This window comes from Lampetra fluviatilis, chromosome 20, assembly GCF_964198595.1.
Source record: "Lampetra fluviatilis chromosome 20, kcLamFluv1.1, whole genome shotgun sequence".
Classification (NCBI taxonomy): domain Eukaryota; kingdom Metazoa; phylum Chordata; class Hyperoartia; order Petromyzontiformes; family Petromyzontidae; genus Lampetra; species Lampetra fluviatilis.
Genome location: NC_136294.1, coordinates 8,848,188 through 8,865,364, shown reverse-complemented (window position 1 = coordinate 8,865,364; position 17,177 = coordinate 8,848,188). Strand labels below are relative to the sequence as shown.

At 47.2% G+C, this 17,177-nt stretch overlaps 1 protein-coding gene across 3 annotated transcripts in view; it reads left to right on the top strand.

Annotated features, from left to right (window-relative positions):
- Positions 1 to 16,750, top strand: part of LOC144937942 (prolyl 4-hydroxylase subunit alpha-1-like) — a 54,807-nt gene extending 38,057 nt beyond the window's left edge. For all 3 annotated transcript variants that reach the window (XM_078865577.1, XM_078865575.1, XM_078865574.1), the window contains 6 exons: positions 2,577 to 2,676; positions 3,283 to 3,336; positions 6,997 to 7,056; positions 13,494 to 13,562; positions 15,193 to 15,289; positions 15,420 to 16,750. In XM_078865577.1, coding sequence (XP_078721703.1) covers positions 2,577 to 2,676; positions 3,283 to 3,336; positions 6,997 to 7,056; positions 13,494 to 13,562; positions 15,193 to 15,289; positions 15,420 to 15,490 — 451 coding nt within the window. In that variant the 3' untranslated portion in view covers positions 15,491 to 16,750. The remainder of the gene's footprint in view (positions 1 to 2,576; positions 2,677 to 3,282; positions 3,337 to 6,996; positions 7,057 to 13,493; positions 13,563 to 15,192; positions 15,290 to 15,419) is intronic.
- Positions 16,751 to 17,177: the final 427 nt, after the last annotated feature.

Sequence of the window (17,177 nt, the reverse complement as noted above, 5' to 3'; positions counted from 1 at the left end):
GTGCTCTCACCCCGTGCTGGCCGGTGTCGACTGGCGGATGGGAAGCACCTGGCCCAGGTTCGATGTTCATTGACAGCAACATTCGACGCAGCGAGGAATTCAACTCCCGTAGCCAGGCGCTTAGCGGGATGTGCTCACCACTGTATCACTGCTTCCCCCCCCACCACCAGGAGCCTCCAGCGTGGCAAATAATAAAAACTTTTTATATTTACAAATCAAAAACAAAAACGACCTAATTATAACAGAACCGGGCGACGTCATCTTTAAGGCAGGGGTAGGAATTGCTGTGGTTTCTGTAGAACGTCTTGATTACGTTTTGTTTGCGCGTGCCATAACGGGGCCAGTGTTTGTAGACTAAATAAAATCACCCCTTGTGAAAATACCACAATGCTGCCACGGTCTGCGGCTCAAAGTTGCGAGTGCCATGCGTGATGGCAATTCATGGGGGCAAACCCATGTTGCTCTCACCGTGACTAGGGCCACGATCGCCAACTCGTGGCAATACATCTCCTCACTATAATAAACAACGAGATCGTTGTCGTTTTAAGTGTGTGTTGCTTTTTCAACACAAAAATTGCTTCATACCAACAACCACTCTGAATTGAACTCGTGGGTTTTGACTTATAGTTCACAAGCCGTAGTTATGGAACGATATTTATTTATTATATACAAGGGGGAGGTGGGGGGGGTGAGTTATGGGGTAAATGCTAGAGTTGTGATCTCAACCCAAACCTAATCCTTCATCCTAACGGGCGTTGCCGAACCTTAACCTTCACGTCAACTCTTTGCGGCAATCCCCTTGCCCGTGGAGATGGAGCTATCGGCAATAATTCTAAGTTTTTTGGTGATAATGTGCTGGCAGTGGTGCACAAGCACAAATAACAAAAAAAACTCAACACGCCGGTCAATAGCAACGTGTACTTAAAAGCGAAAAGTATATATATCTTCTTGGTTCTTTCGGTAAAGTCACGTAGAAGGGAAATAATAAAATAATAAAAATAAAACATCATAAAATAATTCTCACGACGTTTCGGCCACAACACAAGCAGCCATCCTCAGGTGAAGACCAGGTCTGTCTCCTCTACGTGACTTTACCGAAAGAACCAAGAAGATGAATCCCTGCAGTCACAAAAGCTTTAAATCGAAAAGTATATATATGACAGGCGACACTTCAGGCAATGGCCTCTGCATGGCGTGTACAGTTTAATGTTTGCTATAAACTGTTGCCTAACAGTGGGTTGGGTTTTTTTGTTATTTCCAATAAAGTCTGCTCGTTGATTCCAAGAACACAGGATGAGATGTTACTATCCTTTGTGCAAGCACTTCCAAGAGTTCATGAACATTGAGCCTGGTGAAATTTGGGGAGCGCATCGTCAGTAGTGAACCTTTGGTTCCTAGGGTGTTTCGGCCTTTCACACTATACATTTAATTTAATTAATTATTTTATCTTTAGACGTGACTTAACCGAAAGAAACTATACACCCTCCCCAAAGGCGGCCAGCGACAGGGTGATCAATCCTACGCTTGCGTCCCATTCCCAATTAGTCATAGGAGTTGCCTTGTTGTAGATAGCCAACTGAATTTGTCCATTCAGGCATGACCTCTTTACCTTAACTTATGGATTCAACAACTGACCATTCATTTGGCACGCACAATAAAGTAGTTCACCCAGGAACACCTTACGGAGTCTCCAGATACTTGAACGAGGATCTTACGTAGGATGCTTTAACCAATTCAGTTACTTGTAAGTATTTTAGCGTACGAATACGTTGCGTGTGTGTCCGGATAAAGCCCATGCATACGAGAAAAGAACGCTCAAACTCAGCACTAATAGATCAGCAATCTCCCTGCTGCACCTGCCTGTCACGGGCACCACCTTGCCACCTTGTGTAGCCGGGGGAGTCTCGCACGAATGATCAGAGGGTGGCTAGACTATCCCCGTCTCCTGAGTTGGCTGATTACACTGGTCAACAAAATAAAATAATTTCTGGCCTGGACTTTTGCAGTTGTTTTAGACTAATTCCAAATCTGATCTCAGATTTGCTCTATCACATCTCATTTTTATGCTATCGGCATACCCCATTTTCATTAATTTTACCCGAAATTAACTCTGTCACTTATGATTGCAAGTTGTTGCGAGTCAGTGACTGCTTTAGTGTTAAAATATGGTGCTGTATTTTTAGGATAGTGTGTTTACAATATCATTTTATGTAGATATCCACATTTATTTAATATTTTTCTTCTGCAGTTTTTATTGAAAATGTTTTTTGATATCTCAACAACCTGATGTGATAGACAAAAACTGATGCCAGATTTGGAATCAGCACCCCAAAATTACATTAAAACCGTTGGAATACCTTATGACAGAAAAACTGTGTTGACCAGTGTTATTACATACACGCCTCTCCACTTTATCCGACCTCCAAACACCGATCCGGTTCCGTCGAAGCGTAGTTATTGTTTGTTTGTTGTAACGTGAAAAAATGTATTTATGGCTCATCGAATTCCTCCAGTTCGAATCAATGTTCTGATTCTGGAGGAGGTTAAGCGAGCGTGCGGGGTTTCTTGTCCCGCAGCGCGTGGTTGTCGGAAGACGAGAATGAAACGATTGCGCGGATCAACCGGAGGATAGGGGCGGCCACGGGGCTGAGCATGGAAACTGCCGAGGAACTGCAGGTAACTAACTGCCTCTTCCCCCACCCCCATGCCCCCCCCCCACACCCCACACTTATACTCCCTGCCCAGAAAGGTTTACACACCTTATAAGTGACTTCAGATAACAAATAATGTTGTGCAGGGTTAATTTTGTCCTTTGATCTCGATTTATACCTACGTGACTTTACCGAAAGAACCAAAGAGTTAAATTTCGATTTGAAGCTTTCGTGACTGCAGGGATTCATCTTCTTGGTTCTTTCGGTAAAGTCACGTAGAAGGGAAATAATAAAATAATACAAATAAAACGATGTGTAGACGTAAACTCACTTTGTTCGGCCTTCAGACCTCGCAGCCCTTGCTGCGCTGGTGGTATTAGTCCACGTTTAAGTCCGCTTCATTCTTTGCTGCGTCGATGAGTCCTCTTCTTCCCCGGGACCTCTCGATCCCTTGCCGCGTTGCTCTTTATATTCCCCGTGCAGCCTCCGTGACCTCTGCGGTCATTACTGAGCTGACCTTTTTAACCCTCGTTCTGTTGTTTTCGTTTGAGACATTTCCTCTTGATCTGTTGCTGCCTCGGTGCGTTTGTGTCGGTGACTAAGCTCCCCTGATGGCTCGCTGTGTTGTCAGGTGGCCAATTATGGAATGGGAGGGCAGTACGAGCCGCACTACGACTTTGCACGGGTGAGTTTTTACATTGTTGCCTCAGTTAATGCCAAATCAGCACTGAGCACGTGGATTATTGTCTGGAATTGAGACCGGTTCTCAAATCCAGTCTTGACTAGAGACTGAATTTCGGGACCATAATTTAAATTTTTTACCTACGTGACTTTACCGAAAAAAACCTAAGAATATGAATCCTTGCAGTCACGAAAGCTTAAAATCTAGAATTTTCGGGACCAGAGTCGAGAGTTACGTGTGTACGGGCAGCATTGGTGCAGTGTGCTTGGATACAAGCCCGATGCCTCGAGTTCGATTCCTGGCCCTGGCTAATGTAATTGGCGAGCGATGTCTGAACCGGTTTTGGGTAATGTCTAAGTCGATTCAGCCCTTAAATAATTAACCAGTGCACTGTGTAGATATTAGTACTGGGGAGACAAAGGTGGTCAGGGATGCTGCTGGCCATATCACCCGCTCGCGTGCCATACAGGCCTTCATGGGTACTCGCTAACAACACTTGCCCCAACTGTCTATGTAGGCTACACGGGGGATCTTTGTGGTTGTGTCCATGAATGCGATGGCAATGATTAAAAAGCAAATCTGATTGTGCGTTTAAATCAAATTATAATTACCGTACAAACGAACTTGGTAATGCTTGCCTTTAATCAGCCGATAAGTTTTCCATTTGGAATCCAAAAATAACCATGTTAATTGTTTTGTTTTTACTAAGGCACTCTGTTGACCATGGTCTGCAAGCACACGTAAAAAAAAATCACAAAATTTGTCCTTAACACTGCCTCATTAATATATAAAATAAATAAAACGGAGTAATTGTTTGTGTCTGTTCCACTGGGAAAGGCGGGGCTAGAGGGACCGAGGGGAGGGGCTGTGGGGGATAGATCAGGGCGAGCAGAGTGGCAAATGTTTTTACTGGCAAATGAGGTTCCAATGGTGCAAATGCTTCACCCCGAGCTCTCATACTCTGATGGTGCATTGTCTTTGAGTTGTGCGCCTATTGGCGTCATCTGGTCCAACACCATGTGAGACTAGGCTCTAAGAAAAGCTGTCTCGGGTGTGGACCAATCAACTTCAAGGACAGTGCAAACATTATCAGAGTTGTGTTTTTTGTTTGCATTACGACTGCAGGTATTGTGGTCTATGCAAAAATGACTCCTTGTAAAAAAGGTGTCAGTTTTGTTGCCAGATAAAAGGGTAAAAAAACAATTATCATATTTTTTATTCTGGCAAATGAGGTTCCAATGGTGCACATGCTTCACCCCGAGCTCTCATACTCTGATGGTGCATTGTCTTTGAGTTGTGCGCCTATTGGCGTCATCTGGTCCAACACCATGTGAGACTAGGCTCTAAGGAAAGCTGTCTCGGGTGTGGACCAATCAACTTCAAGGACAGTGCAAACATTATCAGAGTTGTGTTTTTTGTTTGCATTACGACTGCAGGTATTGTGGTCTATGCAAACATGACTCCTTGTAAAAAAAGGTGTCAGTTTTGTTGCCAGATAAAAGGGTAAAAAAACAATTATCATATTTTTTATTCTGGCAAATGAGGTTCCAATGGTGTAAATGCTTAACCCGAGCTCTCATACTCTGATGGTGCATTGTCTTTGAGTTGTGCGCCTATTGGCGTCATCTGGTCCAACACCATGTGAGACTAGGCTCTAAGGAAAGCAGTCTCGGGTGTGGACCAATCAACTTCAAGGACAGTGCATATATTATCAGAGTTATGTTTTTGTGTTTGCATTATGGCTGCAGGTATTTTGGTCTATGCAAACATGACTCCTTGTAAAAAGGTGTCAGTTTTGTTGCCAGATAGAAGGGTAAAAAAACAATTATCAAATGTTGAAAAGGCTAAGGGATGGGAGTTGGGGGCAGATGTGAATGAATAATAATCTACATTTGTAAGGCACATTCCATCCTTATATCCCAATGCGCCACTGGCTGCCCCTCGTAACGTACACATAACCATATTATGCTGGCGTTTCAGGCAATGAGTATAGAGAGAGAGAGAAGGGGACAGAAAGGTTGATTATATATTTGAATGAATTCACTTGTTTTTTTATTTCGTGCCCTACCACGTAACCAAATGCCTCTGCGCACGTATCCTTTAGGGTGCCTCAGCACCTAGCCTGGCTGGCTTTGGGCGTTAGTCGGCCAGTAGCGGGAAATATCTCCTTGTGAGTCATTTGTCATTTTTAAATCCTTTATATTAAGTTCGCTTGCTTGCGTGCTTGCTTGCTTGCGTGCGTGCTTGCTTGCTAGCGTGCTTGCTTGCTTGCGTGCTTGCTTGCGTGCTTGCTTGCTTGCGTGCTTGCTTGCTTGCGTGCTTGCTTGCTTGCGTGCTTGCTTGCTTACGACCGTGCAAATCTTTCGGTCGTTTTTTAACCCACTTCCCGTGATCCAATCGAGCTGACATTTTCCACACAGACTCGTTGTGCGTGACAATTAATGTTCGTGAAAATTTTTTTCCAAAATGTTACACTTTTTAGGACAAAAATATTATATTTAATTACCAATTGCTTAATTGTGCAATGCAATCATCTGACCCATAGGTGGCAGCCATCTCAAGCCAGAGGACGAGAGGACTCTAGCCGCCACGCATATAAAGGATTTATAGTGAAAAACTTTGTTTTTACGGATTATACTTGTTTATTTTTATAGCAAATTATAGAGATCATACTTTACAATGTCCTGCCCAGAGAAAGGTTTTACGAATGCTGACAGTTTTGAATTCACGTATGAACAGTTTTCCATGAGCAGACGTTAAGGAGCAAGTCAAAGATGTAGTGCGCTTACGTGAATTAAAATGGTGACTGCTAAATTATGGCATCACAAAAGCTGGCCAAATGTCACTGAAAATATGTCCATTCCACAGTGATTTTTATTAAATGGCAAAAAATATGTCAATTCCAAAACAAATTACCAACACGATATGAGCTCAGCAATGTTTAACACGCAGCTCCATGACTGGGCACAAAACACATTGTGCGCAACACATTAGCTCATCACATGACCTCCTTTGCCAGTAGCAAAATATGATAATTGGTTGTTTACCCTTCTATCTGGCAACAAAACTAACACTTTTTTTTACAAGGAGTCATGTTTGCATTGACCACAATACCTGCAGTCAGAATGCAAACAAAAAACACAACTCTGATAATGTATGCACTGTCCTTGAAATTGATTGGTCCACACCCGAGACAGTTTCCTTAGAGCCTAGTCTCACATGGTGCTGGACCAGATGACGCCAAAAGGCGCACAACTCAAGGACAATGCATATCACAGTATTACACAGTAATCGATGTAACATTCAAGTTGTGTTTTTTGCTTTTCCGCAATCTGGCCAATTATTATGATTAAATAATATCCGTTGTACGCGTGCAGTGTGCAAAAATAACCACATTGTAAAAGCTGTACGTAGATTCGGGCAAAGCACTGAGGTTTTAAGCACTTATTGACCGATAACGCCTTAATATAGAGAGGACTGCAGAGCTTGGGCAATTGTTGACGTCGGCTCGTCGTGTGGCTGCCTTCCTGCTTGTCTGTGGAACATCCTCGGTGCCTCCGGGTCGATCTCTCTGTCTCCCTACGAGAGTGAGCCAATGTTGTGTGCTGCGTTACAAGTTGAAATTATTCTAAATTATTGTGACGTGTGCTCTTAATTTTGCAGAGAATCCAGGACGCTAGATATGATGGGAAAGGAAACAGGGTGGCTACGTTCCTGATATATGTGAGTATACAATCGTATTTTTGTTTACCCAGGAAAGTCTCACTGAGCCTCAAGATACATTTTCGCAAGGGCCCTGAATTAGGGTGTTTGCCCATTTCTTTTAGATGTGTTTTTGCCTGTAGAATCAGATGCCTACTTGCTGTACTGCCTCCAACAGGCCTTGCAACTAGGCATCTCACAACCATAGTCAGTCTCTGCCTGACTATGGTTGTCAATAATTTTTTTATTAACTTTTTGGAATCGATTATTGATTGCTGAAGTTTTTAAATCGATAATCAAATCTAGTTCAAGAATTCGTTCGGATTGAAGCAAGTGGCAATCACGACGTTCAAACCGCATGGCTTGTTTGAATGTGATTGGTCAGCGGCATTCATCAACGAGCACATCAGTCACCGTGCGGTACGGTATAACATCATCATCATCATCGTCACGATCCACGGGCAGAGAGTCCGTAGGTGTCTCCTGCACGTGTCGTCATTTGTTGTTTTCACTTTCCTCTGTCTTGTGCCAATATGCTCAGGTAGTGGCCCAAGTCTATCTGGCACCAATCTCTTGTGATGTCGTCCTCAAGCCATTCTCTGTTAGGTCTTCAACTCTTTCCGGCTCCGTCCATTTTTCCAAACCACGCACTTTTAATTTTCCTGAAGTTGTGTCCATCCTACATACCGTATATGTCCATACGGTATAGCAAAGACAAAGTACAGATCCCTGGCACACGAGGGTGGGTGGCCAACACCGTGCCCGGCCGCCTTTGTCTCCCCGGTGCTGATGTTTATGCACTGCACTGGGTACTCATTTGAGGCTGAGGGTAGGCCCAGGAGCGGTTTAAATATTCTCCGCTGTTATTGGTCGTGAGCGGGAATCCAACTCTGGTCTCCAGGTTCGTAGCGCAGTGCGCTCACCGCTACACTACCGCTCCTCATAACAGACACAGAGACACACACAGACACGAGGCTAGACCTTTATATTAGTTGATGCCTTCCCGCAAACCCGATAATAATTTGTATTGTTTATGAACGCGATTATTGACAACGCTAAAACCCTTGAATTAACAAACCTAGGCGTGCAGTCATTACTATTCTTATTACTGCTCCTGTGACATTTCATTTGATGTCTTCCCAAAAGAATCCCCTTGTCCTCAGCTTGCACACAAGCAATCAAAGACAAAGATCCCCCGTACACACAAGCACACTCCCGCATGCATACTCCCATTGCATATACCACATAGACTGTTGGGGCAAGTGCTGTAACCAAGCACCTGTGCTTTTTATGCCACCCATGATTAACATTTATGCACCGCAACATGTATTTTTTTATTTGAAGAACACTGTCAGATTATCTTCTTGGTTCTTTCGGTAAAGTCACGTAGAAGGAAAATAATAAAATAATAAAAATAAAACATAATAAAATAATTCTCACGACGTTTCGGCCACAACGCAAGCAGCCGTCCTGATGTGAAGAACAGGTCTGTCGGAAAGACAGCGTCTGAATGTCTTTCCGACAGACCTGTTCTTCACCTGAGGACGGATGCTTGCGTTGTGGCCGAAACGTCATGAGAATTATTTTATTATGTTTATTTTTATTATTTTCCTTCTACGTGACTTTACCGAAAGAACCAAGAAGATGAATCCCTGCAGTCACGAAAGCTTTAAATCGAAATTTGCACATCATGTTTACACATCAGCACTGGATAGTGCTCGGATGGGCGCCCCCACTCATCAACCTGGTGATGTGTAGCCTGCTGCGGGGCTGGGCTGTCAGCAGAGGGCAGTGCCTCCAACATCTATTGCACGACTCTTTGGTTCTTTCGGTAAAGTCACGTAGAAAGAAAATACATTTGATAATAGAATACGACGTTTCAATTGCAACACAAGCAACCGTCATCAGGTAGAACTACATTTGAGAGAGAGACAAAACACAGACAGAGACACAGACACACAAGCATAGAGAGACAACACAGAGACACACACAGAGAGACAAAACACAGACACGGAGACACACAGACAGACACACAAGCAGAGAGAGACAACATTGACACACAGACACACAGACACACACACACATTGACATGCTAATTTCTCTGCTCCAGTAGCTGCCCCAGCAGACCCACCTCTCTCTCTCTGCCCACCCCACCCCCTCTCTCTATTTAAGGCCTCGACACAGAGACATTGGGTCTCTGTGTGTCTATGTTGTGTGTGTTTCTCTCTGTGTGTCTCTGTGTTGTCTTTCTCTGCTTGTGTCTGTGTGTCTATGTTGTGTGTCTCTCTCTGTGTGTCTCTGTGTTGTCTCTCTCTGCTTGTGTGTCTGGCTGTGTGTCAATGTTGTGTGTCTCTCTCTCTGTGTCTCTGTGTTGTCTCTGCTTGTGTGTCTGTCTGTGTGTCTATGTTGTGTGTCTCTCTCTGTGTGTCTGTGTTGTCTCTCTCTGCTTGTGTGTCTGTCTGTGTGTCTATGTTGTGTGTCTCTCTCTGTGTGTCTGTGTTGTCTCTCCTTGTGTGTCTGTCTGTGTGTCTATGTTGTGTGTTTCTCTCTGTGTGTCTCTGTGTTGTGTGTCTCTGTGTCTATGTTGTCTCTCTCTCCTTGTGTGTCTGTCTGTGTGTCTATGTTGTCTCTCTCTCTGCTTGTGTGTCTGTCTGTGTGTCTCCGTGTCTGTGTTTCGTCTCTCTCTCTCAAATTTAGTTCTACCTGATGACGGTTGCTTGTGTTGCAATCTAAACGTCGTACTCTATAATTTAATTTATTTTATTTCTACGTGACTTTACCGAAAGAACCAAAGAGTAATTCCTGCAGTCACGAAAGCTTCAAATCACCTATTGTACTATACCATGCTCCCAGCGTCTTGCGCTCCACCATATATGTATGTTGAACTTCTTTCGCACCGTACGTAGCCAAACGCGCTAATGGGAGGTGCGGGGGAAGGACAACAAACTAAACACAAAAAGCTGTTTTTTTTACAGAAATTAGTTTTCAGTCGAGATTTTAAAGTGCACAGATCCAGTGACTTCCTAATAAACCGACCCGAGCAGGGTGCTGAAGTAAAGTCGTCAACCCCCATGACCTACATGACGTCAGAGGTCGGAGGGGGTCCTTATCCACCAACAGTGGATTGCACGGTGGTTGAAGTTTATGACCATCGCCAAAGGGGCCGTCCATAAATGACGTCACGCACCTGGGTGGGGGGTGGTGTCAGACATTTGTGACGATGTGTGACGAGGGGGGGGGGGGTTGAGAAATGGAACTTCACATCAAAATGCGCAACTTTAAATAAATATAGACAACACGTTCTACTTAAATTTTGATTTAAAGCTTTCGTGACTGCAGGGATTCATATTCTTGGTTCTTTCGGTAAAGTCACGTAGAAGGGAAATACAAAAAAAAAATTGTTTTATATTTAATTATTTCCCTTCTACGTGACTTTACCGAAAGAAGCAAGAATACGTTCTACTTAATTAACTATACTTTTTAATAAAAATACGTTCTACTTAATTAAATATACTTTTTAACAATGTTTTCTCCTACAACATCAGAGTGCAGCGCCACATTAAATACGCACTACAATGACAATAGTTTAAAGCGATTTGAAGCATGTTTTATTTTCAAAGTGTAAATATGGTTGTGGGGGGAGGGGGCAGAGCTTTGTGACGTCATATTTGAGGGGGGGTCTGACTTTTTGTGACGCCGTGTGACAAGGGGGGAGAGGGGGGGTCAAAAATCGTAAAAAAATCGCGTGACGTCATTTATGACCATCGCCAAATGTCCAGAATGCACCGCCTGAATGTTTGCCCCGTGGCGTCCGTCATGGGGCAAATTGGACAGGAGGCCCTGGTCGGCTTGCACGAGACGGGTTGGGGGGGTCTCACCTTGCAGCCACATTCCTCTCCAGGGTTCCAGGCCTCGCTCTAATTGATGGGGGGGGGGGGGGCTGTGTTTGCTTAGACCCATGGGGATGCTTCCCGTGGACTTCCCACAGGGCTGGCATTACCCGACAGGCTCTTGTTTAAATCGACTGGAATGTTGATTTAATCCGCGGTGTTGTCACGAGGTCGCTTTCGCCGCTTTCAACATTCTCATTGTTTTTGTTTGTATGTTAGACCGCCTTAGAGCGTTACTCTTGGGTGCCTTCGATGAGCAAATTTCGTAAATTTCTCATTCCGCTGACCACAGGAAACCGCCGTCGACATAGACTGCCCATTGTACCCAGAGCCAGCACTGTCCTTGGCTGAGCGAAATTTCTCCGTCGATACACGTGCTGCCTGGAACATTCTCCCCCACTGCACACACACGCAGCAGCAGCAGCGGCGGCGGCAGCAGCAGAATCCAATCACCATCGTCAGCTCACGGCTCCCACCTGTGCAAGGCTCTCGCCGGTTCAGCCGCTCAGCTGTTCAGGCTGTCTCCTGTTCTGGCAATAAGCAGTGCTGGCTCTCACCAGTTCAGGCTCTGATCCATTCTGGCTCTCACCCGTTCAGGCTGTGACCCATTCTGACTCTCACCCGTTCAGGCTGTGACCCATTCTGGCTCTCACCCGTTCAGGCTGTGACCCATTCTGGCTCTCACCTGTTCAGGCCGTGACCCATTCTGGCTCTCACCCGTTCAGGCTGTGACCCATTCTGGTTCTCACCTGTTCAGGCTGTGACCCATTCTGGCTCTCACCCGTTCAGGCTGTGACCCATTCTGGCTCTCACCCGTTCAGGCTCTGACCCATTCTGGCTCTCACCCGTTCAGGCTCTGACCCATTCTGGCTCTGACCCGTTCAGGCTGTGACCCATTCTGGCTCTCACCCGTTCTGGCTGTGACCCATTCTGGCTCTCACCCGTTCTGGCTGTGACCCATTCTGGCTCTCACCCGTTCTGGCTGTGACCCATTCTGGTTCTCACCAGTTCAGGCTGTGACCCATTCTGGCTCTCACCAGTTCAGGCTCTGACCCATTCTGGCTCTCACCCGTTCAGGCTATGACCCATTCTGGCTCTCACCAGTTCAGGCTGTGACCCATTCTGGCTCTCACCCGTTCTGGCTGTGACCCATTCTGGCTCTCACCCGTTCAGGCTCTGACCCATTCTGGCTCTCACCAGTTCAGGCTGTGACCCATTCTGGCTCTCACCCGTTCAGGCTGTGACCCATTCTGGCTCTCACCCGTTCTGGCTGTGACCCATTCTGGCTCTCACCCGTTCAGGCTATGACCCATTCTGGCTCTCACCAGTTCAGGCTGTGACCCATTCTGGCTCTCACCCGTTCAGGCTCTGACCCATTCTGGCTCTGGCCCGTTCAGGCTGTGACCCATTTTGGCTCTCACCCGTTCTGGCTGTGACCCATTCTGGCTCTCACCCGTTCTGGCTGTGACCCATTCTGGCTCTCACCCGTTCTGGCTGTGACCCATTCTGGTTCTCACCAGTTCAGGCTGTGACCCATTCTGGCTCTCACCCGTTCAGGCTGTGACCCATTCTGGCTCTCACCAGTTCAGGCTGTGACCCATTCTGGCTCTCACCAGTTCAGGCTCTGACCCATTCTGGCTCTCACCCGTTCTGGTTCTGACTCGTTCAGGCTTAGGTATGGGAGACTTTGAGCTTTGGTTCAGCACCTCCGAGATCTTGATTGAACAACGTGTTTGATTCATGAAATATGCATGATATTCTTGGTTCTTTCGGTAAAGTCACGTAGCAGGAAAATAACTTTACCGAAAGAACCAAGAATATGAATCCCCGCAGTCACGAAAGCTTTAAATCAAAATGTGCATGAGTTAGAAATAATTTACTATCGTTATAAAAGTCGTGTAATTAAAACTACGAAAGTCAATCTCGTGTGTCTTGAGCTGTCGTTAATTTAAAAAAAGCCGAAAGAGAAGACTACTTTTAAAACGTGTATCAGTGATCAAGGTGCTTACGGTGGAAGTTAGCCCCTTTCGAACCAGTAGGTGGAGTAACACCAGCACTGCCACAGACTCTCATCCCTTAGCTTCCCTCTTGCAATCAAAATAAAATAGCCTCTTCTTTCCACACGACCTCGTTTTAGCGCGCGACATTCTTTTACTGTTTCGTGAGATGTTGCATCTCGGCGCTGTATACATGCACTCTTTATTGTGAAGAACCATCAGGCAAACTCCTCGCAACGGCTTTTGCCTATTGAACAAAGACGGTCACTGCATCGCGTGCTTTCAGTTAGGCTTCTGCGGCCGTCTGGAACGCTCTTCTGATATTCGGAAGCCGCTGGGAGCTGTGGACTTTTACAATCTAGGTGGAAAACTCATTTCTTTAGAACTGATTTTTGTGTTTAGTTTGTTGTCCTTCCCCCGCAACCTTCGATCAGCACGGTTGGCTCCGTGTGGTGCGAAAGAAGTTCAACATACATACGAACAATTCGTACAAGAGGGTCAAGAACCGCTTGTGTTTATTGCCGCAACGTGTGGCACCTGACGAGGTCTCGTTTCCCTGTCGCCTTCACAGATGAGCGAAGTGGCAGCTGGTGGAGCGACCGTCTTTCCAGGAGTTGGGGCGACGGTTTTGCCCAAAAAGGTGGGGAGTCGTTTTCATTTAACGCCCTACGCTTTCATGGCCGCTTGCAATCCGAAGTATGCGTTTTGTTGTTGTTGTTGTTGTTGTTTATGGTTTGGGGTTGTGCGTGGAGGATTTACTGGATGTCTGTGAAAAAAAACTTCATAGCTCATCGGATTCCTCCAGTCTAAATAAACATTCGGATTCTGATTAATTCATTCTCTCAAGCTGTCGCCCAGCGCTACCTACCGTGTGCGGGCATCTTCAGGGGTTGAATCCCACTTGGATTATTTACAATTGTGTTATGTACGAGTAATTAAGCGCGGCTGCTGTGCAACTACTTCATGCCAGAGGTCGCAACCGGGTACCCGATACCCGTACCCTACCCGATACCCGGCTACCCGTACCTGGCCGGGTACGGGTACGGGTAGCCGTTTGCGACCCTGGTGTGGCCGGGTACGGGTACGGGTAGTCCGTGAGTCACTGGTGAGTAACCGTTTGTCACTCATTTCGGGTAAGTTAAGGGTACGGGTAGGGTACGGGTACCCGTACCCGTACCCGGCTGGGTACGGGTACCCATTTGCGACCCTGGTGCGGCCGGGTACGGGTACGGGTAAGGAATCAAAACCCGTTTGCAACCTCTGCTTCATGCGTCACCGTCGCGCAAGCAGCAGCAGCATCAGCAGCTACCTTGTCAGCTCGCGCAGGGATTATGTAACCTGCCCCTGTCCCCGCCGGCTCGTGCATCTATTTCCATCTTCCGCTCCCAGCTGTGCGCGCTTCCTCCCCCTGGCTCCCCGCGCAGGCCCGATCGCCCGCAAGCGTTGGTGACACTATTGTAAAGCCTGACCGAGCGTGTTTTTTTTTGTTGTTGCTGCAACGAGCTTGTACTTTGTGGACGTACCAGGCGCGCTCGTTGGGAGCGCACGGGAATAGGAACGCGTCCATAGATTTAGTCACAGGTCTTGTGTAGCTCTTCGTGTTGTCGTCTTGGTTATTGACACTGTGCTTGTTTGTGTGTTTTTTGTTGTTGTTGTTCACACGTTGATGGTGATGGTGGTTGTGGTGCCGATGGTGGATTTCATTGTGCTGGTGATGGTTGTGGTTGATGGGTACTACGGTGGCTTTGGTGCTGGTGATGGTGATGCTGTTGGCGATGGTGCTGCTGGAAATGGTGCTGTAATGATGATGATGGTGGTGATTGTTCTGGTTGTGGTTGTGCTGACTGTGGTTGTGGTGTTGTCTGTGGCTGCGGTGCTGGATGTTGTTGTGGTGGGCTGTGGTGCTCGTTGCGGCTGCGCTGCCTGCGGTTGTGCTTGCTGTGGTTGTGGTGCTGACTCTGGTTCTGGTGGCTGTGGTTGTGGTGCTGACTCTGTTTCTGGTGGCTGTGGTGGTGGTGGTGCCTGTGGTTATGGTGTTGGTTCTGGTGGTTGTGGTTGTGGTGATGGTTCTGGTGGCTGTGGTTGTGGTGGTGCCTGTGGTTATGGTGTTGGTTCTGGTGGTTGTGGTTGTGGTGCTGTGTCTGGTTCTGATGGCTGTGGTTGTGGTGGTTGCTGTGGTTATGGTGTTTGGTTCTGGTGGCTGTGGTTGTGGTGCCGGCTGTGGCTGTGGTGGTGGTTGCTTGTTGGGCTCCCTCCCCGGGCTCGCACAGGGCTCGGCCGTGTTCTGGCACAACATGCTAGCGAGCGGCGAGGGCGACTACGACACGCGGCACGCCGCCTGTCCTGTGCTCGTGGGCAGCAAGTGGGGTGAGTCTCCCGCACCGCACGCACGCGCCACGCCACCGCGTCGCAGCCGCAGCCATACGCTCGTTTTCGCGTGATTCCTGCAAAGCCTCGCCGTCTGTGACGCCTCCTCCTCCTCTCTCCCCCCCGACAGTCGCCAACAAGTGGCTGCACGAGAGAGGCCAGGAATTCCGGCGGCCGTGTGGATTGACGGAGCTCGACTGAAAGCCGGCCGCTTGCTCGTCGCGCGCACGCACGCACGCACGCACGCACGCACGCACGCACGCACGCACGCACGCACGCACGCACGCGCGCGCCGCGCGCACGCACGCACGCACGCACGCACGCGCGCGCGCGCACGCACGCACGCACGCACGCACGCACGCACGCACGCACGCGCGCGCGCACGCACGCACGCACGCACGCACGCGCGCGCACGCACGCACGCACGCACGCACGCACGCACGCACGCACGCGCGCACGCACGCGCTGGATTACATCCTCGACACGGGACAACTCGGGATGGGAAGGGAACGAAACCGACCAAAACCAAAGAGCAAATTTCTCCTTGCACTTGCCACTTTTTCGATTTCCACCCTCCCCCTCCGTCTCTCCTCCTTCCGTTTCTTGTTGTTTTCCGTCGCCAATGTGCTACGGATGCCCGTTGCGCTGTGGAGCTTCGCGGGGTTTTACGGAAACCCCTCCCCTGCCGACGGAGAAGCCACGAGACGCGTCGTGGGACCGGACTGCCGTGGAACTTTGTGCTCAGCCCTCAGGGTCTCGTTCTGTGAAACTCGTCTCTACCCGCCCGCGGAGATGAGGGCCTCATGTCACTTTGCCCTCCCGATGCCACTTGTGTGTTTGCGATCAAATTGGTGCGCATGCGTTGCCGCAAAATGAATGGTTGCGTTTCGTCTTTTGACACGTTTCGCGCACCTCACACCGCCAGAATCTGTTCTCCGTCGCGTGGGCTATGTTTGTGCCTGTTTCGAGAGTTTAAAAACAATGTGTAACCGCTTTTGAATGTGAATATTTACCGTTAATATATTGCACCGCAATTCCCGGCCCATGTGCAAGTTATGGCTGTATCTGAATGTTGATGCAGCTCAGAAGGGAAGGACAATCCCTTTGGGGTTTAACCATCGTGAGCTAATGGGTATTTTTTGTTAATGGCAGGGTAAATGCCTGTAGCGTTCTCATTAATAATGAATATTTTAACGGTCATTTGTAACTCTTGCTTCTGCCGTCCATTTTACATGCTTCCTTTTGTTGAAAAAGGGGCCTTGATGATTCGGGCGCGGAATCTTTAGCGACCGCATTCAGTGTGCGTACGGTATTCGGCAGGAGCGTGTCTTTAAAGGGCACTGCTTTTGCTTTTAAAGTTTATAATTGACATGCAGGGAAGACTGCTAAATTACGATATCATGTCAGAACTGCATGCCTGATGGGCTGACTGCCAAATGACATTAAACCCCTGCATTGTTACACGATGGCGTGGTGTGGTACGTTAATGTCTTTCACCTTGAATACATGGAATGGGAGCAGTATTAATTGGCTGGGTATGTGCTTATACAATGTTAAAACCTAACATCGGTGAAAGTTATGCTATTTGCAGAGAAGTTCAACTGCCTCATTGCGAACGCGATGGCATTTCTCAATTTATTTTTTAAATAACATTTTTAAGAATATTATTTCTGCATGCTGTTACGATTAATCAATCGGAGTAATTGCTTTTTATTTTGTTTCTGGATCTTCTTCCAGGTAATTGTGAAACCACTGATGATACCATTAAACGATGACTGGTGCCTTTGCTAATGATTTGTTTTCTACAGGAAAATGCCAGCAAGAAGGTTTTATTGCACGGAATTAAAAACAACCGATACAGTCTTTTTTGTGCAACATCGCAACATCA